Consider the following 24,533-nt stretch of genomic DNA (forward strand, 5'->3'; position numbering starts at 1 on the left):
TCGCCGATGTATGAAGCCAGGCACTTTGAGCATGGGTGAAGGAAGTCGCAAAAAAAATCTTTCCAACTTAGCAACTACATCTAGTAGCGAAATACTACGAGACTATGCGGCAGTCCGGAATGGCTCATCTGTCACAATTGTGACCGTTTGTGACTCGTGACAGTACACATCCGCTCCTTGACGCTGGAACACGATTGCGAATACAAAAATAAAACGACAATATTTCCTGTAGTTTATTCATTGGACCATGTTATCCTTTTTCTTGATCACTTTTTGTGTCAATAATTCATTAACGTTGTTGTGGTTTTTACTACGATACGCTTTGTTCCAAGCGCCCTTCCTGTTAAAATTCTCAACGGATTGACAGTATCTCTAAATAAATAAATAAATAAAAATCTGACTAGCCCATATAAACACACCGCGGTGATGAGTCATCATTATAATCAGCATTTATTAACGCTTAAGGGTCCGGCTAGGAACATTACATAAGGGGTGTGGGATATCGAGTATGTTCAACAGTCTTACATACATATGGAAGGAAAAATCATAATATTAATAACAGAACAAAAAGTCTCGTAAGATAGTCAAGTAACGACATAATGTTGAAAAAAAACGGTAGGGTTTTAACGTCATTAAACCGAGTAGACATGCAAAAGCATGGGTTCCTCCAGTGGCTCATGGTTTTGCTCTGCTGGATCGTCGACCCGTCTGGCGACGATATTAGGCGCAGGTTAAGCTGTGATCCAAGTTAAGCTGGTCTTATCTATTCGCGCCGCAGGCGGAAATTGATGAAGACGTCGATGTCCAGCGCGCACCGAAAGAGTATGTGTGTGGCGCGAGCGCCAGGGGTACTGCATTGCATCAAGTTTGCGAATACCTCCACAATAATATAACAGCTACCGGCAGATTCCCTTGCTAACTGTTTCAAAAATTTTCGCATTCAAAACAGCGTTTGGGTATTTTCATATCTTTAGTTATCTAATCCTCAGATATTCTCTCCCGATATTTTGTTTCTTCTTTTTCTTTTAAATTACTCTGAAATTTCACCCAAGGCACAATCTTTAGCTTGACTCCAGTTTTTCCTATTCTATGGGGTCTCCCCACTGAACCCTGGCCAATCCCCCGTCGTGGGTATGTGCCATGTGACCAAGGCAACAACAACAACAACAACACGAGGCGTGACCGGCAGCGGCGATAGCATAAAGCTCTCGCGCAGTGGCCATCAAAGCTGATCTGTTCGCACAATCGCGGTTACAAGTCCCAGTCGCGGCAATATTTATTATATTAATTTATTTATTGAAGGGCTAGGTCAAGGCTTCAGCCATGGCCCAGCTTTAGCAGCTTTCGCCGTGAAGTAGAGCTTTCGCTCCAAAAGCACTGAGGAATACAGATTACAGCATTGCAAGGAGGTACAGTAAAGCAAGCTTACCGGATTACTACAACGGTAACTTTTCAGCTCCTTGAGCCAGCAATGACAGGCGATTCGAGCAGTGAAGACAGCTTTTGGAGCGCGTGCGGCCGAGTCTACGGCCAGCTGGCGCGGGACTCCGGCCTTCCGGGCGCCGACGTCCTGGTCGAGGGCGGCAAGGTTCGCCGCCTCCTCTGGGGTGCTGCGATGGTCACACTGGTCTACTACAGCATCAGCGAGACGGCCGCCATCTTGAGCGAGTACCTCACGTACAGCGTGACCGTCGCCTTCGAGTACAACACCAACGAGTCCTTCGAGCTGCCCGACCTCACCGTGTGCAACGTGAACTCGCTGCGAAGGTCCGCACTGTGCGCCCTCGATCCGACAGAGAGGGCCATGGACCCGGAGCTGGAGGAGCGACTCTGCGGCAAGGAGCAGACATTCAGAGAAGTAGGTATATGCGCTCGAATATATATCCCTAGCAGAAAGCAAGATGACGAAACAGAGAGACAGACTCTGGGCTCTATATATAGACGGGGCCTCGTTTTGGCGTGTCGACGCAGTAACAAGAAGCAAAAAGAATTGTCGGAGGCGAGAAAAGGGAAATGTTTAATGGAATCAAAAATGAATATCAGGAGAAACTGTTTTCGCGTATTGAATGGAATTCCGAGCGTGACCGTTATGAATATCAGGCGAAATAACAAATGAGATGCAAGAGCATAAAAAAATTAGAAGGGACACCTAAGCTCCGCCTTAAGGTTATGACGCAGTAGCGTACGTACTGGGTTAATTCGCTCATATGCGGAAGGTCATGTCTCTACTTTACATTCATATATCCCTGGGATTCCTCATACACACCTCATGGCGCAGTGGTGCAGCAGTTAAGCGATGCTCCACATTCCCTGCGATGGCAGGTGCTCCTGGCGGTTGGTCTTGTGCGGCCCAGATTGCTCCTCCCGAGAGACCAATCATTAATCTAACTGGCACCTGCAACGGTGGGCAGTTTTTGATGAAGGTCACGCCACCTAGGCGACCGACCTGCCTCCTAGAGCACCGCCTGCTAGAGTAATCCTCATGGTTTTTCGCTCACAACCAATTTCCTCGTAACCATTGAAAATTTACAACAACAAAGTAAATGAAACAAGGTAGCTGCAGCTAAGTTGAGTAGAAAAAAATGACAATTCTATTGGCCCCCTGTTGATTCAGCTCAGCTGGTACTGAATATCCATCGTAATTCTGTCAATTCAACAGGTGGCAAACAGCCGGATAAAAGAGATCTAAAACACATGTTTGTAAGGCTACTGCTCATGGTCGCAGGCGCACCAATTCGCACTCCCTAAAGTGAAATGTTGGGCTTGTTTGGATCCAAGACTAATGGTGAAGGTGGAGCTAGTTGGTTCACTGCAAGGCACAGGTGATGAAACCAGCGCAACTAACCAGGACATAGAAGACACAGATAAGACATGAAGGGCGCTGTCCTGTCTTTTGCGCGTTTTCCACGCCTTCGTTTAAATGCGCTGGTTTCATCTGTATATTTCAATGGTTTCCAAGCAACACTGCACCAAGATGGCATTCCAAAACGCCGAAGTTCCGCTCCCAAGTGCAATTAAAAACCATGCACTAGTCTGGACAACCCTGTGCACCCGATGATTCGAGCAAACAGCCTAATACCCCTGCCACACGGGACTTCTTCACGGCATTTGCCGTAAAGTTGACTTATTTCACTAAAGGAAGAAAACCGAAAAGGAGCAGCGGCGCTGCTACACGGCAAATCCAAAGGAGCTATAATGCGGCCTCCGTGAATACCAAAAGTCACCGCTGTGTGTGAAGCGGCGCTAGTAACATTATGAGATTAAAGCAGACGGTAGCACTTCAGCTAAGTGGATAAAAGTGCTTTCGTATATGTTTGAAAAAGTAGCTATCACGATAATAAACGAGCGTTCTGACGGTGAGAAACGGATATTTTGAAACAAAAGTTTCTTTTTTTTTTTCATCGTTCCCGGTCCGACCACGGTAGGCGCACTTTTCCGTTCAGCTCCTCGTTGTGTGTGAGAAGCGTGCTTTGTTTCTTATGCCCTTGTGCGTATTTCAAAGAAATTAGGTTGTGCCTGCTTAGCGTGCTGCCATAATCATGAGCGACGAATCGCAAGACGTTAGAACGAAGTGTGTAATTGCCATGACGAGCAAACGAAGAAAAAACAGCAAAGCGAGAAGTGCAAGCACGTGTGTGTCGATGCGGCTGCTGAAAAACGTTCAAGTCCTTTCTTAGCAGTATAGTATATGTCTTAAGTCATAGCCTCCTCTACGGTTAAGTGCACTGTAACGCAAAATTAACCTTTAAATAAAATAAATTATATATTCTTTTATGTTTTCAAAACTAAAATTGCGTCAATTTTTTATTCTTTGAGCTCGCTAGCTGGCGCTGCCGTCTGGGGTGCTCTTTTAAGCAACTTTAAGGCCGCTGACGGCCGCCTTTCCGGCTGCAGACATTTTTCGCAAAGGTCTCGACGCTTTGCTGTGTAGGTGCGCGCCATGCGCCTTTGGGGCAAAGGACCTTAATTCCTAAGGCTTTACAAATGCCCGTGTGACAAGGGTACTACTCCCTTTGCACAAAGAATCTCAACCGTCCCGTCTTACAAAGCAAACGTTGTGCGCAGGCCAACACGGACGACCTGAAGCTTCAGCAGCGTCTCTCGGACTGGATCGCCCAGCGGAAGGCGAGCAATAGGGATTGGCTCAAGACGCTTGGCCATCAGTTCAACGACCTTGTCCTCGACTGCGCCTACAATGAACGGAACTGCAGTGACGAGGCGTGAGAGACTATTTGCATCAGGCCAGAGAACACACCCACGCAAATTCAGTGCTCACACGACAGCATCCTGATTACCTTACCCATTTTCCTGACAGGAAATGCAGAACCTGTGCACGGGATTCCTCACAGAGGTCGCTCAGAGCTTTACATAATAATTTCTTATCACCGAAGGTCAAAGAAGAGTGACATTTAAAGGTGGTTGAGCGCGATATACGAGCAGAGGGTCAGTCTCTGGAAGAACCTACAATCATGATTGGCAGTACTGCTGCGGCATTTGCAAGCTTGCATTATTTAGTGCTTTGCAGTAAGGATATTTTAATGCGTTAGCATTATAGGAATCTATGCGAGCGGAAAAGGCGACCGCCGTTTGTCAGTAGCCAGTGGCAGGTGGTGCACCTGCCACGGTGGGCAGGTGGCAACCTGCCGACCGAGCTGCGACCAAACTTATTAGGCTGTTTATAGGAACTTTGTATGCTACCTCGGATACAACGAACCTTAGTTTGCCACCTCGGATATAACGAACTTTAGTGTGTTAACCTCGGATATAGTGAAACTATAAGTATTCCACCTTGGATATAACCAACGTTCTTGTCTTAACCACGGACATAACGAACTTACGTATGCTACCCTACTGCGTTGTGATTGCTACGGCAGGAGCGGCTGTAGCACCTTCCAGTGGAAGATCCGGTGGGAGGTAAATAACAAAGGGCATGTAAAAAATCGATAGGGTTTTAACGTAGTTAACCGAGTGGACGTGCGAGAGCACGTGTTTAGCCTAGTTGGCTCATGGTTTTCCTTTGCTGGATCGTCGGCACGTTTGGCGACGATATTAGTTCGGTAGTAGTATTATTTGGTGAAGACGACGATTCAACCAGAGGCCATCATCATCATCATGTAACACGAGGCGTGATCGGCTGCGCCCATAGCATAGCGCTCTCGAGTAGTGGTCAGCGAAGCTGATCTGTTCGCGCCGCCGTCGGTCCGAATTCCAGACACGGAAATATTTGTTATATTTTTTTATGCTTTGGCCAGTGTCTCCCTCAAGGTTGAGCTGCACACAAACTCAGTAAGGCGGTTAGACCTCATGAAGTAGTGCTTCCGCACTAAAAAATAGAGAACTTGCCCGGACGAGAATTGGCTTGTAGGGCCGTGCTTCTGGCGGCTACCTTGTCTGGAGCCCTTAGCAAAGAAACAGCGTCGCGGTTGCAGTGGTAGGATGGTTTCTCTTCTGGCTTAAAAAAAAAAGGAACGTCAGACCCTTTTCTGTCTTTTTACCTTTCTCCAGCCATGGCTAAAATGCATGACGATGCAAGGCCTTCGTGCTTACGCTGGCGATTCAATCCTGTACACAATCTGTGTATGCACGCTGTCACAGCCAGCTTGTTCCCTGCAGCAATTGGTGAATCAAACATGAACAGTTAGCTCAAGCCACAAGAGAGACAAAAAGGGCAGACGACTTCTAGACTAGCAACTGAAGGTTATTGAAACACGCATGAACATATAGCCACATGAGACCAAATAATCCACTAAGTGTGAGAGCACTAATTTGCTAGCAAAGCTGAAAAACCTCAGCTAAGTGCGAAGCCTCAACCTTTGACCTTTGACAGAGAGCCGGTGGCGGAGGCCTTGCACAGCTGCTCCGTCAACGCGCGAAACCGGCGCGAGTACGTCATTTGCATAGTAAGCTTGCTCTTGAGAAAATGTGCGAAATCACGTCAGTAGAGTCTCATTAGTTCTTGGAACCATATATACTGGTAATTATCTTCTTAAGCCACGCTTCATTGTCTAGAGGTCACCTATAGTTCCTATGCAGTGCCGCTTGCGCTTGATCGTATAGTGTGCACCCACTCGCTGATTCCGCCGTTTTGTTGAAGGTTGTAGGCGCTGAGAGGCGATAGGTTACCGTTGTTCACATTGATGCGGTAAACGCGACAAGTCTTCCCGCGCTGCATTACCCTATTGTAGCACTAAAGTGTACTTCTGTTCATTTGCAGGCAGTATCGCTGGATCGCCAGCGCCTTGTTCGGCAACTGCTTCTGCTTCCACTGTGATAAAAAAGAGCGGTTCGAGTACAACGCCCTGTCCTCTCCTTACGACGGTAAAATCTTCCCAATACGCAGCAATTGCGCTAAGTATGAAATTTAGAATCTAGAGGCGCTTTTTTCTCTATATTAAAGTTTTTACAGCTCATTGATTGAGGTCTTATAGTGTGTGCTAGCCGTACTGGTATATACGTACAACAGAGAACAGAGGGGTATACTGTGGAAGGCAGCGCGAAATTGCCAAAGCAAAACATTTCTAGCTCCTTTGCAGCAGACTAAGTGCTCATTCGTGGGGCATTTGTTGCAAGGAATATGTGATCGAAGAACATTTCTTCCCTGGAGAAGCCTAGAGAGAGAGAGAGAGAGACAAACGGAAAGGCAGGGAGGTTAACTAGGCAGCGCCCGGTATGCTACCCTACACGTGGGAAGGGGAACGGAGGGAGAGATAGAAAGGAGAGAGAAGAAAGGGAGATGATCACTTTTCCACATGTCCGTTGGCCATTACTTGCAGGGTACACAGGGCACACACTGAGAAGCCTAAATAGCTAGTGAAGCCTTGAGGCTGAGTCTTGACTCCTTATTGAAACTTGACCACGAGACAGTGAACAGTACGAACATAACGTAGAAGTCAGTGTGAGACAGCTCCCTTGGTGTTGAGTTGCCCCTGATCGCCTTGTTCGCGAACGTGCTTACAGTCCAGTAGGAGAGGGTCGCTAGTTCCGCGTTTCTCGTGCCGAACTTCCTTCCTTGCACGACAGGCCTGGTGATGACGCTGAACCTGGAGTTACACGAGTACTTGCCCACGTCCTACCAGGCGGGCTTCATCGTCATGATCCACGCACATGGTACTCGGTGAGCCAATATCGCCACTAAGCCACTCAGAACACAATGGACCGGGCTGTACAGTCTTTGCCAAAAAGCAACCAGGCTAGACTGTTTGCTTCTCAGTCATATATTGAAGCTACTGTGTCAACCATCAAGCTCTAAACCTCTGTATGGTAAGGAGAACCCTTGTCCTCACCTTCCGGGAACTTTTGAAGCGAAAAGCTTCACTGCGCTATTCAACACCGCGCTTCGCGCGAGCCGGCGTATGTCGGAGCACGAGTGACATCACACATGGCGCAGTTTCTCTCTCGCGCTCCCTAGTCACTAGTGCGCATGCGCCACTAGTAGCACCGAGCCACAGGTGTTCCGCCACTGCGCAGCGCCGCGCCTTTCCTCAAAATCCAACTTTCGATTTTCAGTTCTCTCTTTCCTCTTTTAAGGCGCCCGTGTGCTGTGCGATGTCAGTGCACGTTAAAGATCCCCAGGTGGTCGAAAGTATTCCGGAGCCCTCCACTACGGCACCTCTTCTTCCTTTCTTCTTTCACTCCCTCCTTTATCCCTTCCCTTGCGGCGCGGTTCAGGTGTCCAACGATATATGAGACAGATACTGCGCCATTTCCTTTCCCCCAAAAAACCAATTATTAATCTTTCCTCTTTCCCTCCTTTATCCCTTCCTTTACGGTGCGGTTCGGATATCCACCGAGATATGTGAGACGGTTACTGTGTCATTTCCTTTCCTCGAAAGCCAAACAAAACAAGTGAGCCATCGGCGTTCATAGAGTTCATTGGCGTTGACAAGTTTTCAAAGACCGTTCATTTTCAGGAAAGGAAAGGCGCACAACCGGCACCGTGGGCCACTGGAGACCTCAATCTCGCTTTCGCTTGGTATATCCTGGATTAGCTGGGCTAATCCACATTAATTCTTATTGGTCTTCAGTGAAGCCGTTAGGGCTCTACTATTCGAATGAGCAGCAAACCATGCAGCCTGGTTACTTTTGGCAAAGGCTGTACCTCTGGTGCGACAACGATAGCTTTCCGGGTGTTTACTGAGAATGCAGTCTGTGAGATGATCCTAGCCCACACTGTCGAAGTAAGTGGAGGTCTAGGAGTTTTAAAGCGATATCCGCACGAGGTCCTTCGCGCGAGGTTTATGGCACCAGTTTTCAGTTTCGCCACTGTCGTCGTAGAGTGTCGTGAGAGGAAGATCCTGCGTTAACTTCCGGCTCGAAAACACTGCTGCCCAGGTGGGCCTAAGCCTAAGAAACACGTACACAGGAAAGCGGCGCTCTTAATAATGTGCCATGGCTCATCGTGGGATCCAGACAAGAAGCTACGGGAATGAGGTTATGCACAGTAAGAAGCAGGACGGGATCAAATATAACCCAGCTTTCTACCCCTCTCTGTATTTTTTCCTTTTTTTTTCGCGATAAATGCCAGTCGTCTTCTTCAACTAGCTGAGAAAGGGTCATTAACCAATCCTACGGATTCATTGATTGAGCCAGAAGCATATTTTTTTGTCACACATGGTTCATATAGGGGAGGGTCCCATTTGATCCATTTATTTCTTGGACCTCTTTCGCCTAAATATGGGGCCCAGCATAGGCATAGAGAGAAAGGCATCCGCACCGCCCACCGCAAATTCGCCCTTAGATTAAGCAAAACAAAAACCTCCTGCTAACGTTAGTGTTTCCTTTAGCACGTTTCCTAAAGAACGATCAGGAAAGGAATGACCATATCCAGGCCTGAAAGTATACAAGCAGTTAAAATTTGTAAGGTGAATTGCCATATATCTCAAAAGTACCATGGCAATGACACTCGAATTGAAGCTGAAAAGAAGGAAGTGAATCTTCTAGTTCGTGTGCATGCATAATACTAACCATAATGACAATCTGGCTTTCTTTTTTTTAAAGGCAACTGAACTCGAAAAAAATGCATACACTTCGCTTTTTTTCGCGCAGGTTTTCTGTGTGCAGTGATGGCGTCTACCTTACACCGGGCTACACAACCTACGTCGGCCTCGATGTGGTAAGGTAAAACTAATGGGTGAATGTTGGGAGTCTGGGTACACACACCACCAGCGTGTATATATGTGACAATTTCTGGCATTCACACCGGTGGTGTACTTACCCAGACACCCTTAGAGCATGTGGGGCAGTTCCTGTCTCTCAGGATATGCTCTCTACTTAGCGTGACAAGCATAGCCGGAATCCAACTACCAAGTGATAAATAGGGGCGGTCGTTTGGTGCCCAGCTTGATGGTCGCAAGCGAGAGGTTGGGTAAGAGTCAAAGGTTCACTAAACAACAAACTTTTGTGCACCATAAAGACGATACACAAGAATTACAAGTAACTGATAAAACATACTGATAAAACTAAGATGGAGGTAGAAATCTTACAACAATAGTGCACTAATGCACGACAGAGGCAAACAAAACAACACTAATTCATTGGGCACTGAGACAGTCTGATTACCGTAAGATCATGATGCGGCCGTCCCGGAGATTGGCGTGCGTTTTCTCGCGGGTTGGCTTATTGAACGCCAGTAATGTTGACTGCCAGAACTCGCACTGTAGCGCACCGGTTCTTTGAAAACTAACTATTGGACTGCCTAGCCGCCGACTCTAAATGCCCCTTATATGGCGCGCCGCGTATGTTGGTCACTTCGCATCAAGGCAGGCATATACCGGGTGTTTCATCTTAAGTGAGCCAAAGGTTTTTAAAATAGGCTTTTTCAGGTATGAAGGCGGCTTCTGCGGCACAATACTGCCTGCGTTGGCAGACATCAGAAAACATGTGAATAATGTTTACTTAGGCGCTTAACTAATTTGTTAAAATTAACCTTTTAAGTATAAGAGTTAGGCTACTCGTCGCAATTAGAGACTTGTAGCCGATCGCTAGTAATAGCCATATCAGTTTTTAGAATTTCGAAAACGCGATTACCCTCGCCGCTGCAGCTCTACCAAATTTGGCTTTTTCGACAAGTTACGTGCACTGGGGGGGGGGGGGGGGGGGGGGGGTTGCTTTGCCTGCGTGAGTTCGAAAGCGCATGTAATTTCGCATGACATAGCGAAATTTTGTCGAGCCACAGCGGCGAGGGTAATCGCGTTTTCAAAATTCTAAAAACTGATAGGCCTATTACTAGCGACCGGCTACAAGTCTCTAATTGCGACCAGTAGCCTAACTCTTACAGTTAAAAAGTTAATTATAACGAATTAGTTAGGCGGCTAAGTAGTTAACATTATTTACATGTTTCCTGATGTCTGCCAACGCAGGTATTATTACATAACGCATGTTTCCCGATGTCTGACAACGCAGGTATGTGCTACATTTAAACCTCGAGAAATAGCTAGTGCAGGTTCTTTCGGTTTCCGTAACAAATTTTTATTTTTATTTTGACATCCAGACTTTATGTATGCGGATTGCTGACGACAACGACAATTCGGTATGTTTTGATTGATGACCTCTCTTTAATGCAGATCGACCAAGAAGTTATTCGATCCTGGGCTTATTAAAAGAAACCCCATCGATGCAGACGTGGCGGAAGAGCATTGTTTCTGTTGTTGATAGTCGTACACGACAAATATTCCCCGCTGTCTCGTCGGTGTCGATACATGGAAACATGTTACGTGTACTGCCTGTGTTATAAGCAGTATCTTATCTGAATCTTTGATGCAGTTGGCGCAGACGGGGCTGCCGGCGCCGTACGCGAACCCGTGTCGGAACTCGTGGCCTCCTCCTCTGCTCGGCTACATGGACAACATGTACGGCGCTTACACCAGAGAGGTGATCTTGTGTTTACCCTCTCCCATTGGTAGGTACGCGAAGTCAGGTGTTCAGCAGCATTGTAGTAATAAACGTCAGAACCAAGTAAGACAGCAGAGTGCACTTGTGTTACTTGGCATGATTATTGCTTTCTTAGCAAACAGAGACTTTGTCTGACGATGCCCAGCTGAACTGCTTTTTAACGCGACAGCGTGAAGGAGCTCGTGTCGCAGAAAAGCCGGTGTCGTCGGCGTCGGCCGTGAGCGAAAAATCCCTCCTCCTCCTCTTCGCAACGTACGCCACTGCCCCAACAGATGGCGCGCGACGGCAGCGCCTCCCGCTCGTCTCGTTCGGGCGCAGTGGGGCCGTGCGGACACGCAGGAATCACGCGGTGAGCGGCGAACTACGCAGCGCACATCCAAAGCGCGTTCACTACGAAGCTTGCGGCTTGCTGCCCGTTCGTTTGGCGTGGAATCTATGCTGGCGTTCTTCGCATCGGGCTTGTCGAGAACGATGTGCCGACGAACTACGACTTCAACTTGAGTCCCGGGCGTTTCGGCAAGACGCCTGGCAGCGCTTCTACGTGGTTTGCCGCTCCGCGCGTCCGTTTCACCGTACGTAGCGGACCGATTTGTCTAACGGGCAACGCGTCGCGCCGAACGGGCGATGGCGTTCCGTGGACTCCCTGGCAGTGCGGCAACGCGCTGACGCGTTCCACTCTTAAAGGCGAGGCTTGAGCGTCCTCCAATTTTTTTCCCGCCGAACTAAGCAGATATCTAAATATGAACTACACTGAAAGTGCCATTCACAAATTATACAATGCCCATCGTGCAATCGTGGACTGGTTCGAAATTGGCTGAAGTTGACTACTTTCTTGGGGAACTGGGCTCAAATAGCCTCTAACGTTACGAACACATTTATAAAGATCTCGAGACGTTACTGTTCCATCTTGTTCCTACACATTTCAAGAACCTAAACGGTGTGGACAAGCATTCATTTGTTCATGAGCAAAAAACTCTGCATTCAGGACTGCAATCATTGTGACATTGTTTTGCTACTTTCTCTACTTATACCTGTTTTCCTTATCCTTGACGTCCAATAGCGTATGCCAACCCCCAAAAGGACAGTAAGGTTCGTTGATAACAGTGACTGTGTCTTCAGGTTTAATCGGAATGGTTTTATCACCAAAACGAAAAAGTCATATGTGGGCTGCGCACTACTGTCGAGACAATTAAATTTTTACGTATGCAGCATGAGAAACTGGCAAAAAGTTAAAAAGTAGCTTTGATGAAAGCAAAATTCTATTCCCGAAGAAAATTTTATTGCTGGTCCTATAAAATGCTGATAATAAAATTTTCTTCACCATCCTGAGGCAAGAATGCTTGGATAGAGGTCTCAAGGAAGATTCAAGAAAAAGACCAATTTCTATAACATACTTGTATGAGATTGGGACGTTCGCCTACTCGCGAATTTAACTAATTTCCGAGAAAACAAAGGCAGGTCTACTGATTGAATTCTTCCTCCTCTGTGCAAAATTTCCAAATAGCCACAAAAAAATGACTTCCTTAAGCATTAACGCAAACCCACATTTATATCCTGCACGAAAGATCTTTGTTGTGTATTACAACAAATGAATAAATTGATAAATAAACAAATATAAATTAAAGAGACAAATAAATAAAAGTACCATTTCATGCGACACGAAAGTTATTCCAATCACAAATGTCAGGTGAAGTTCGACGAGTAATAGCCCATAAAAAATTTAAACCACAAAATTAGCAACACGCATATAAATCTTCGACCACCTGACTCTTGACGATTACGTGAAATTGAAAGCACAAGACGTTAGCAGCGTAAACGAATCAGTGACGCCATGCTGTTAGTTGGCTCGTTTATTTTCTTTCTCTCTATTTTTATTTATTTATATGCGTATTTAGTACAGAAATTGCTATGTACTCGTATTTTCTGCGATGCGCTTCTTATGTTAGTTACATGACATGACAAAGAGTTTGCGACACATATCTGTCATGACTGGGAAGACAAGCAAACTATATCGTGAAACTCGAGGGGAGAATTTTACTTCAACTCCGTAGACGTCGTAGTTATAATATGGTTTGACAAGCTCAATTTCCAAACGGATGTTATACATAAGACTAAAACCTTTTTTCATGCACACTGGGCGCGACATGACTGTGCAGCACTGCTCGGAGACCCAATCCTTGTCTCCTGTACGCACGAATAACATGCCTTCGCTGCTGTACAGCTGGCTTCATTTGCATTTATTTTCCAAGCCCATGAACATAACCTGCAAAATGGCATTCTTCCGGGCTAGTTGGTGCGATTCCATTTATGGGGCCAGCATGAACATTCGGAAGTAACGAGAGACTACCTGTCTCGTTACGTCTCCGTAAAATGCTACTGAACATAACCTGTTCGCCTCATTTCCTCCCATACTCTGGGCGCGAGCAGGACTGCCTGAACATGTGCCTTCAGGTGAAAATTGTGGACAAATGCAAATGTCTCTCGGCTCAACTGCCGCACATCCGTATTCTGACGAAGAAGCATGGGACCTGCACCAGCCAGAGTGAGTCACTCCGAGTGCCCCACATCACCTTGACGATGCGAAAGTTACGCAGACGTGCTCACACATGTGAAACGAAGGGCATGAGAAGTTCCTTGAGGTGTTTCAAATGCTAAGGGTTTATAGGCTTCACCCTCGGCACTTCCCTAACTTACGTCCACTGTAGCATCAGCAGCGAAGAGACCTTCCTCACAAAAATTTCTTTAGACAGTCTATAGACTGTCCATAGACTTATGTCTATAAAGTCTATATACTCTCTATAGACAATCTCTAGATAACAGTCGATAGGCAATACAAATCCTATACCTATAGAGAACCTATAGATTTATGGCCATACATTTTTAGTAGATTTCGTCTATAGATAGTCTATAGACTATGAATAGACAAAAATAAATATCTAAAGGAAAGCACTTGATAAGAAGAATATAGACTGTCTACAGACCATTCTTGTAAGGGGGTGGAAGAGCGATCCTTCTCGATGGAGAAGGGAGGCGCAAGGGTGAAGCTAATAGTAGACACGAGAGGAGGCGACCATTCGGGTAGGGGTGTGAGGCGATATAGTGAAAGCGCAGGAGCACATGAAGAGCAGAGAATGCTGATCTCGGGAAAGGGGAAGAGAGTCGTGGGCGAGGAGGTAAAATAATGTGTGCGCATCGCTGTTCCTCCCCAGTTGAGGCATTTCAGGTCACTGTCTCTTGTTCAATGCACGACCGACGTCAGGCTGATGCAGGCGCAAAACACTCCTGCAGTACAACTTATAACCATCGCAAATTCTTCCTCACAAGCGCAGTTGCCGGAGAATTAAACACGCTAAGCATTTTGAACGCATCTGGAACAAAAGTCTAAAAGGCAGAGGGTTTCATCTTTTTGCATATGCCTGTATATTAGAGCGATATCTTTTCAAGGCGCTTTCTCCATTGTCATAGCCGTTGACGTTGTAGTATATCGTCGTCTAGATTTCCCACATTCTCCAGTTAATCATATTAGAGTGACGCCTGTTCGAGGCGCTTTCTCCGTTGGCATAGCTGTCGACGTCGTAGTAAGTCGTCGTATCACCCGATGTTATCCAGTTAGTCGAAGAGGATATCGTTCAGGAGAGTCTTGGTTATGATGGACACCCGCTCCGGAGGATAGACACTCTTCACAATGTCGCGCATTCTTGGCTCTTTACCAATGGCCCGTAACCACTCGTCCTCCAGCCATGTTTAGGCATGACGCGATGTTAAAGGGGCGTCATTTTGGACAAGCCGAATGGGAACGTACAGGACCATCAAAGGACATCAGAATCAGTACCAATGGGCTTCAGTATCTACTCTGAGGGAAATGAGCACCAATGCCCTCGTTTTATTTGTATTATTTGCGATGAATATGTTCCCAACATTGAGGATGCGTAGTGAACCACACCGCGCCGAGAACCAAGAATTGCTAATCGCGTTGGTAACTTACCACTCGCGTTGATTAAAGCTATTGCTCGCCACCCTTAACCATGTTCCTGTGCATTGTGCGCAGCGGTTTTTGCAGACACCGTGACACAATTGCAGGCGCTTCTGTGAAGGAGCTGTCTTAAGAAATTGCTTTCTAGAATAACTAAAGTAAAATTAATAATTAGTATAATTAGTAATTATAGTCATCTTAAAATATAACAGTCCGCATGCGACAAGTTTGAAAAATTCTCGAAACGTGGAAACCAAAACTGATCCAAAGTTCGCTGTTAGGTCTACATGACCTACCTGGCTATCAGCCCCTAAAGAGAGCTGAGGTTCATGCTCAAGAGTGACATCTATAAAGACTAGTCGTGGCGACATTTTGGAGGTCGGGAACAGAGAGTTCTAGCTTGTCTCGAAATTTCTCTTGTCAGCATTCTGGGCCCCGCCGCGGTGGCTCAGTGGTTAGGGCGCTCGACTACTGATCCGGAGTTCCCGGGCTCGAACCCGACCGCGGCGGCTGCGTCTTTATGGAGGAAAAACGCTAAGGCGCCCGTGTGCTGTGCGATGTCAGTGCACGTTAAAGATCCCCGGGTGGTCGAAATTATTCCGGAGCCCTCCACTACGGCACCTCTCTCTTCCTTTCTTCTTTCACTCCCTCCTTTACCCTTCCCTTACGGCGCGGTTCAGGTGTCCAACGATATATGAGACAGATACTGCGCCATTTCCTTTCCCACCCAAAAACCAATTATTATTATTATTATTATTATTATTATTATTATTATTATTATTATTATTATTATTATTATTATTATTATCATTATTATTATTATTATTATTATTATTATTATTATTATTATTATTATTATTATTATTCTGGCAGTGCACGATATACAGCACAATGGCGCTCATGGCATCACTTCTCCGTTCAGCTCACGAATGGCATCATAAATATTTTCTGTGTGATTTTAACAATACTCCATTCTCGTGCAGAGCTTGAGTGCGCGTCCGAAGTTTCCGCAATTGAGACCAACGTGAAACTTGAGAAAGAATGTGGCTGCCATCGCTCCTGCCGGTAAGAACTGGGATCTAGAGCGTCGTATGTTTATATCTTTTGATTTTTCAATTTTGTTCCGCATTTTATTTCCTCCTGCCAAGACAGTGCCAAGAGTGACTTGGCTCTGAAGTCAATACAGCGCATGCACAGTGTCATCCTTTCTTGCAGGGACATCTCATACAAGCGCGATGTGACAATTACTGCACTGAGAGAGGTAAGCACCAGCGCCGAATAGACAAGTAGAGCAAGACGGGCAAATACTGAAAAGGACAAATTGCCGGGCTAGTTGGTAATGATCCATTCTTGTTGACAGCGCGTTTAAAGCACAGGGACAGAAGAAACACAGAGGACGACGTCACAAGCGCCTGTGACGTCGTCCTCTGTGTTTCTTCTGTCCCTGTGCTTTAAACGCGCTGTCAACAAGAAATACTGAAGGTAGCGAACAAACTTAAAACTGGATTCCAAAGCAAGTTCAAATTCATTTAAGACACGCAAACATATTTATGGCATTAAACGGCTACATCAATTCTCCGCCAAATTTAACTAGAACCTTCCATCGCAGTGCACTAGGTAAAAGATCCAGAACTTTCTTATATTTACTCATTATTTTGTATCTTTTTGACGCATCTCGCCTGTTCTCCAAAATATTTAGTTTCGACATCACTTGTTATTTGCCAGAGAGACGAAACATTGCGTGTCATCCCCTTGTCCTTAAAAAATAGCGTCCACAAAGTGAAGCGCACATGTCTTGCCGATAAGGAGGGCCATAAAAATTGTCTACCTGTGCTGCGTTACTGAGAAAAAAAAGAAAAAAAACAAAGTATCCTTAGCATTCTACTAAAGGTTGTAATGCATAAAGGAGCCATCGGACTCCCTGTTTGCGCAGTCAGTGGACTAAGGGGAACTGAGTCCATGTCCAACATTCCTGGGCAAAAATTTTGAGTATTGGAATATAGTAAGGTACTGTTATAGAAATACTGAAGGTAACGGTACATTCTTCCGATTCCTAGCAAAATCTTTCTTTTAAAGTTTTTTCCCTCCCTCGCATCGAGCAGTTAAGACTGCCATAATAAACTAATGGGGAACGGTTTTGAGGGTGGCAAAAACTGCAAAAAAAAACTGCAAGCCTCCTCAGGGGAGATCTGCCGATATATTAATCGTTAGAGTGAAATCTTACAATATATCAAGAAATTGCGTTCATAAACATTTTACCGCCGACCAATAATTGATGGGATGAATAAGAGGTTCGTGAGTGAGCAAAGTAAACAGGCCGGTAATCATTAAAATAAAGGACAGTTGTTTACAGCGTTTAGCAGCAGCACATTAAAAAAGACGTCGTCAGCCTGTAGATTGGAGGTGGATGAAAGGAAGTGCCGAAAAACAAGGCGCCGTTAAGGTCGCTAGGATGACCGTTGACCCCTCAATCAGCCACACAACATACCGCACAAGCGTCGTGATATGTTAAAAAATCTCAGTGGGCGTAAAAGCTCAGCACCCAAGCGTGTCTGCGGCGCGTGAACATCGCTAGGTTGAGATGGGAGTAAAGAGATATAACTGTTAAGAAAGAATCCTTGTGCAGCTCGGCTTCTTTCGGGAGTATACACAGCGCGGTAGGTGCATCAGACAGCCTTACCGATTTCAATTCTCATTGCAGGGCATCTCGGGACAGCCCAAGGAGCACGGGTGAGACCCTCGCCAAGTTCTTGTTCTACCCTTTGTAAGCTCTCGCTTCCCCCTTTCAACCAGAAGTAGAACAGAAAGCTTCAGAGGAAGTTTTCCTTTCGTACCTAATATATATATATATATATATATATATATATATATATATATATATATAAGGTACGAAAGGAAAACTTAGGTACGAAAGGATATATATATATATCTATATATATATATATATATATATATATATATATATATATATATATATATATATATATATATATATATATATATATATATATATATATATATATATATATATATATATATATATATATATATATATATATATATATTAGCAGACAAGGCATATGAAAATGAGGGGCTCGTTCACATAGGGGAACGTTTCTATTTTTTTTAATTTATTGTTCCAATCAATCGGTTTAAATAAAATTACGTATAAAGCAGCAGAAAAACAACCATGCCGCCGGTGGGAACCGAACCCACGACCTCCGAATATCGCGTCCGGTGCTCTCAAACTGAGCTACGGCGACGGCTGTCCAATCTGCTGCTTTCGTGGGTATTTATGTGTTGCGTGTAAGGTTCGCTTACACGTAAGAGTACAGAGCATCCCACGGAACCTTAAGCACACTCTGGACGAGCTTACACCGCGTGCTCGGACATCTCTGCTAAAATGTTGCAGTCTGTACGGAACAGAAAACATGAAGCGACACTACGCCTTCGATTTTTTGTCTTTATTACCAGCGAAAGAAAATTTATTCGCAAAATTTTGCCGCAGAGCTTTTCTTGTGTAAGGACATAACAGAAGTCAATATTATTTATTTTCTTTATAAACAAATTATTGTGAATAAACAAATACAGTATTGTGCGTGTTAGAATGTAGGTGGCAAGAATCTGATTGTTCAGCAGATGAAGTGCTTTGGATTTTCCTAACTCCCTCTCATTCTCGGTTTCTTCTTTTTCTAACATAGGCCACCGGCTCGCCTGGTCCTGTATTTCAACTCTCTCACCTACGAGCAGATAACATCAGTACCGAAATACGATGTGAGTACGGAGAATTGTACTGAACGTCCTAAAAACGTTAAGCCGAGTCCTGCTGCGTACTTGAGGCGCCCAGAGGTAGAAAGTCACATTTTTAATAAGTTAGGAACCTGTGTAGTCGAAAAGGATTCTTTCACAGTGTTACACCTGAACATTCGTTCAATGAAGCCCAGACATGAAATGATTGATATCCTCCTGAATAACCTCCCGGAATGTTATGATTGCTATACGGTCAGTCAAACGCAGTGTCGTCAAGAAAGAGACCTTATCCATTCGGACTTTTCTTACTTTACTGCTCAAACAGGCTGTCACAAGGAGGAGGAGGAGGAGAAGGAGGAGGAGGAGGGGGGCGTGGCCGTATATGTAAAATCTTCCTATATGTGTGAGATAATTGAGGAATTTTCACCTTCGACAGACAGCCACGAAATTCTAACATTACGCCATAATAAATATGTCAATTGTCTACCTACCTCCAAACGGAAACTACGATCTTTTTACAACAATCAGAACCAACTTCTAGGGTTCCGTTCTTTAAACCGATATAGCTTATTTATTGGTGGTTATTTCAATGCTAGAACCCAAAGTAGAACCCAAAACCATTAACATGCCCTAGCATAATCGAATCGAATGGATTTACTCATGTGATGTCTTCTCGAACAAGAATTACGCCGTCCAGCTTGAGCTCCATTGATATTTTCATAGTTAATGTTGACAGAACTGTTCACTGTGCTGGCACTGTGTCATGTGATGTTGCGACCATTGTCCAGTTTTTTATCCGTTAAGAAGCGCTGCTGTGCGAGTAATGCAGATCCTTTTATAAAGTTCAACTCACTCAGTAATGAAAACTTAATCGCCTACAAGCAAGCAATACAGAGCATAGATTTGTCAGACATCTATAATTGCGCTTGCTTTAATGATGCTTACAATTTAATGATTTTAAAGTTTAACTCAACGGTTATCATTTTCCTTGCATGACAAAGCGAAAACACAAAACATTAAGGAAACCTTCGATCACCCTTGAACTTTAGCAGCAGATTAAAACAAAGGACAAACTGTATCGAATATTTGCAATAGGCTAGAACAAAAATGATTTATTTAGTTTTTAAGAGTTTAAGAACTCTGAATAGAGAACTATGTAGGGCAGGAAGCAGGAATTAACTGTTCCAAAAAATGGACTCGACAATCCGAAACTAATGTGGTGGGCCGTGAACGAAGTAATCAATAGCCCAAGCACCAATGAGAGCATCGGTGAACCTTTAATTGATGGGTCGCCAGTAACGGTTACTGCGTCACCGGACCGCTTCAATGAGTACTTCATTAACCTGCCAAACACTGCTTTTAATAAAGATGCGGCTTGCTCTATTTTGAAGCAGGTAAAAAAATTCCATATTTCTTCGGACTTTTGTAGCGATAGCTACATTACGGTAGCATTTCGAGCCGTCAGCGTGGCGGCGCCGCCACGCTGTCACGTGGTTGGTCACGTGGTGCGGAACAGCTGCCGATGGCGCGGCGTCGTGGCTGATCACGTGGTTGGTCACGTGGCCAAGTTCCACTCAGCCAGCTGTAGCTATCGCGTCAATCCAGGTTTAACCAAAACTAAACCACCGCCAATTTTTTTCTTCCCCCTGAAGAATTTTCTAATTTTATGGCACAACAGCTCTAGCTCCGGCATTATTAAACCAATTAAGTTCGTTGCCGACCTTCTTGCGCCATGTCTATCGCACATTTTGAACTTATCCATTTCGTCCAGTATATTCCGAAACGAAATGTAGCAGGCGAGAGTTATTATTCTGCACGAAGGTAGTTCAAAGCATGACACGAGCAACTGCCGCCCATTGTCGAATTTGCAAATGTTTTCAAAGCCACTGGAAAAGATTTTGCTTAGGCGCTCAGAACGTTTCTCTAATCAACACTTCCTTATAGATGATTCTCCGTTTGATTTCCGACCGACCCTATCAGCTGAATCTGCTCTACTGTCACAAAAAGAACTCGTTTTACAAAATATAGAAGAAAATTTAAACCACTAGTTTTAGGCATATTTATCGATTTCAGTAAAGCCCTTGACTACATTCATCATAGCATTCTACAAGACAAATTGCATAAGTATGGAGTCAGAGGAAATACGTTGCAGCTTATGACATCACATCTTGGTAAACGCCAAAAAGGTGTTAGATTTAATGGCTTCTGTTCCTTCTTTCAGTATATTAAGTGTGATTTACATTAGGTAAGTATACTGAGTCTTTTTTCTTTATTTCATATATTAATGACCTGACAAAAATTACAGATATTACAAAATTTATAATTTGGCAAAATTTTTAATTCCGTCTGATGAGACATAAGTTGCACCGCAGCGTTTTTGCTGGTCCGTAATAACCGCTGCAGGCCGTAATATCCCCCGGTAGTGAATCCCGGGTGGGTGCAGAGCAACTGACAAAGGCAGCAGTCAGACCTGTGTCGCAGTGGAGGGCGCTAACAATCTCTGTATCTGGACAAGCTGCCATTGAAAGCTGAACCTGGCAAAGTTTAACACTAGAACGTCATCCAGTGAAGCTAGCCTATTAGTGCTGTCCGAAGAACTAAAGGGTATTAAATTGGACGTTATAGGACCTAATTAGGTTAGGAGGACAACTGAAGCACATACAGTGTTAAAGGGCGGGCATGTACTATGCTATCGTGGTTTAGCCGACAGACGACGTGTGGAATTCCTGATCAATAACCGTATAGCGGGTTACATTAGGGAATTCTATCAAATTAACTAGAGGGCGGCAGTTGTAGTAATTAATGTTGACAAGAAGTACCTACATAATGTGGCACAAGCCTAAACGCCCACATCCAGTCATGATGACCAGTCTCTTGAAAGCTTCTCTGAAAACATTGAATCAGCAATGAGCAAAGCAAACACACAGTACACTGTACTGATGTATGACTTCAGTGCCAAAGTAGGCACGCAGCAGGCCGAAGACCAGGCAGCGGGTGACTATGGCATAGGCTCTTGGACAAGCAGAGGGGAGTTATTAGTAGAGGGTGCGAGTATTATGATCCGTAATGAAAGAATTTCCGGATCATGAATACCTTACTTCACTAACGGGATAACCGGAACTGGACGAGGAAGAGCCGTAATTGGGAGATTAATAGGCTTCATACTGTGCGCGCATCTTGGCATCGCGCAGAATGCGGAGGTGCTCGGAAAACTCAGATTTAGTGAACTTAGAATGGCAACGTCTAGAATTAGCCTTAACTTGAAAAAGGAAACGGAAAAAAACTAGAGTATGTTTACTATGTTGGAATGAGTGCGAAAGCTGCTACGTAGAAACGAAGAGCGGGCTATGCGGCGGGACGGAGCGCCCATTCATTCATTTTTCATACGGGTGTTATACGCCAACGCCTTCGCGCACGTTGACTGGCTGGCCCAAGCACATCACTTGCCATTGGTTCGCAGGTCTTCTCGCGATATTGTGAACGTAAAGCGCCCGCTCTGCGAAATCACTTCCTGGTGGTTAGTCACGTGACTCCCCTTGATAAGATGATCAAGTGACTTCACAAAGTTTTCGATTGCTAAGACAACGGCGTCGCCATTAGGTGTACCGCAAGACACCTCACCACAATTTACTCTCTCTCGTGCGCATGGCGCACATTTTCCCAGGAGATCCGCGTGTTGAGCAACCTTGGCGGCATCAGCGGCATGTACCTGGGACTGTCTTTCTTCGTGCTCTTCCAAATGCTCGACGTCCTGGTGGTCGGGGCGCTGCGCCTCGGCAAACAGCTCAGCTGGGAGGCACATTCACGCAGACATCTGGCGCCGGGATCTGGAACGTCCCTGCACAGGCCTACGTGAATATTTCCACTGCCAGAATGATGCTCGTAGAGCACGCCACATTGTGCTGTCGGTAAAGGTTCACGGCAGACCTCTGACCAGCCTGCCAGTTATTTCGCTCGAAGTCGGAAGGCTTCGCGGTGGTGATCGCCAACTCTTTTAGCACCTCTCACAGGCGCTAAGCAGTCTGGCTTGTCATCCTCATACCCAGAAATTCTGAAAAAAAAAAGCATTTTTCGGCAGGAAATACTTAGCACAATTTTTTTCCTATCCCGTAAGATTCCACTATAACAATCAATATATATGCAGATCTCCCCTCGGCAGGCTTGAATTTTGCTGCTGTTAACGTTTTTGCAATCGTCAAAAACATTCCCCACTGGCTTTCTATGGCAGTCTTAACTACTCGTTGCGAGGGTTAGAAAAACTTTAAAAGAAAGATTTTGGTACTCGTCGGAAGAATGGACTATTACCTTCAATATTTTCGTAACAGTACCTTACAATATTAGAATATTCAAACTTATTGTCCAAAAATACTGGACTTGATGGGTGAGAAGTTCTAGCCCTTTCTTCGTAAAATCCGTAGACTACTAGTATTGTCTTTAACTTGCTAGTAGGATTAGATAGTACCGTATGCAAGTGAAGTGCTAGGCCTGTGAAGACATTCTTGAAACTTCAACAGCGCGCAGATGGAAAAGGGCAAAGAAACAGGTGCGCACATGTAAGGCACTACGACGACATCGTAGCCGCAATGCAGAAACACTTGGTCCCAAGCACGCAAGGAAAAATTTGGTTTCTATGCTCGCTTAAGTAGTTGGATTCCGACCACAGACGGGAGAAAACTTTATGCTGGTGTTATTTTCGCCATCAGTGTTGGAACGTAACTATCAGGATGCATTGAGGAAATACAAACGATTAACCAGAATTAAGAAGGAACGTATGGAATTCCAGGTTTTTGTGCAATATGTGAAATGAAAAACCGTTATGACCGATGCACTGGCATACTTCTCGCATTATAGAGCTACTGGTATTATCGTAAGTGTGCGCTCAGTGTGGTGCAAAAAGAAATGAGAAGGAGTTACAACGCCGCCATGCAACCGCAGCAAGCGCCTACACATCAAAGGTCGCGATATGTATGACTCTAGTTGCTTAAATTTACGAGGCTCCCCTGCAAATATTTATTAAAATTTACTGCCTCTATCTCTTCTCAATCTGGGGGACAAACATATAAAACCTACTTATCGCCTATACTTCGCAACCAAAAACGGGCATTGACCGCGATAACTTTCCATTTTTATCATTCTATCAGCAATATTTTTTGTGCTAATCATGTGCAATAATCTTTCCTATCCTTGCGGAACTACAAAATTTTGTTTTTTGATAAAACTATATAATAAATACTAATTCTCTCCTTCCATTAAGCCTTTTGCCCTACATTCGTGTACGCTAGGCAAGCACTTAAATTGTAATTTCAACCTTGCCAAATATAGCAATGTATTTAGTGAACGCCTGATAGTGTTCAGTGGAGCCACAATATAGAATTAATTACCGATCGAAGTAAAAAGCCAGAAGTTTTAGATTGAACTGTTAATTGTAGCACAAGTTTAAACAAATTCTGTCTGAAACTTTTGCTTCGTGAATTATCCTTTGACGTCTAGTGTTTATCTTTTTTTACAGTGCCATTCTATGAATTTAAATAATTTTTCTTTGATACAACATATCTATATCCTGTGAACCTCCTGTAATTTACTTGCATTTTATTGTGCGCATCGGTAAGCGTGTACTGATGCACCAGTGCTGTTGTTTACGTCATCATTATTTGTTCAACCCGCCACCCTATGCGGCTGAACCTTCGATTAAACTTTTTTGACGGTCTGTCCATTACAGCTTTTGCAGCTATCGGTCTAATCGGTGCTTGTATATAATTCTTGGTTTATCGCAATAAAGTTTCTCACACACACAAAAAAAAAAATACTTTCGCGTTTGACTGCTTATCCCAAGATTCACGGGATCGAATCCATACCGCGCCGGCCGAATTTTGATGCCGGCGAAATGCCAAGACAATCGTCTACAATGCGATGTGAGTGC

General features: G+C 44.7%; 2 protein-coding genes across 2 annotated transcripts; both read left to right on the top strand.

Annotated features, from left to right (window-relative positions):
- The first annotated feature begins 1,400 nt into the window (after positions 1-1,400).
- On the top strand, positions 1,401-7,118 carry LOC144129852 (acid-sensing ion channel 4-like). Its single transcript, XM_077663917.1, has 4 exons — positions 1,401-1,858; positions 4,066-4,220; positions 6,215-6,318; positions 7,021-7,118. The coding sequence occupies exons 1-4, from the start codon at positions 1,472-1,474 to the stop codon at positions 7,116-7,118; spliced, it is 744 nt and encodes a 247-aa protein (XP_077520043.1). The 5' UTR covers positions 1,401-1,471.
- A 1,847-nt stretch (positions 7,119-8,965) lies between these two features.
- LOC144129853 (acid-sensing ion channel 4-B-like) lies at positions 8,966-23,023 on the top strand. The gene is made up of 8 exons (XM_077663918.1): positions 8,966-9,112; positions 10,762-10,869; positions 13,318-13,432; positions 15,847-15,928; positions 16,079-16,124; positions 17,565-17,593; positions 18,565-18,637; positions 22,278-23,023. The coding sequence occupies exons 1-8, from the start codon at positions 9,017-9,019 to the stop codon at positions 22,467-22,469; spliced, it is 741 nt and encodes a 246-aa protein (XP_077520044.1). The 5' UTR covers positions 8,966-9,016; the 3' UTR covers positions 22,470-23,023.
- The last annotated feature ends 1,510 nt before the right edge of the window (positions 23,024-24,533 follow it).

Source organism: Amblyomma americanum, chromosome 4 (assembly GCF_052857255.1).
Source record: "Amblyomma americanum isolate KBUSLIRL-KWMA chromosome 4, ASM5285725v1, whole genome shotgun sequence".
NCBI classification, from domain to species: domain Eukaryota; kingdom Metazoa; phylum Arthropoda; class Arachnida; order Ixodida; family Ixodidae; genus Amblyomma; species Amblyomma americanum.

Coding starts and splice junctions, on each gene's coding strand:
- LOC144129852 (XM_077663917.1), top strand. CDS start 1,472: ATGACAGGCGATTCGAGCAGTGAAGACAGCTTTTGGAGCGCGTGCGGC. Junction 4,221..6,214: donor CGGAACTGCAGTGACGAGGC/GTGAGAGACTAT, acceptor GTTCATTTGCAG/GCAGTATCGCTGGATCGCCA. Junction 6,319..7,020: donor CCTGTCCTCTCCTTACGACG/GTAAAATCTTCC, acceptor CTTGCACGACAG/GCCTGGTGATGACGCTGAAC.
- LOC144129853 (XM_077663918.1), top strand. CDS start 9,017: ATGCATACACTTCGCTTTTTTTCGCGCAGGTTTTCTGTGTGCAGTGAT. Junction 9,113..10,761: donor CCTACGTCGGCCTCGATGTG/GTAAGGTAAAAC, acceptor TCTTTGATGCAG/TTGGCGCAGACGGGGCTGCC. Junction 15,929..16,078: donor GGCTGCCATCGCTCCTGCCG/GTAAGAACTGGG, acceptor CCTTTCTTGCAG/GGACATCTCATACAAGCGCG.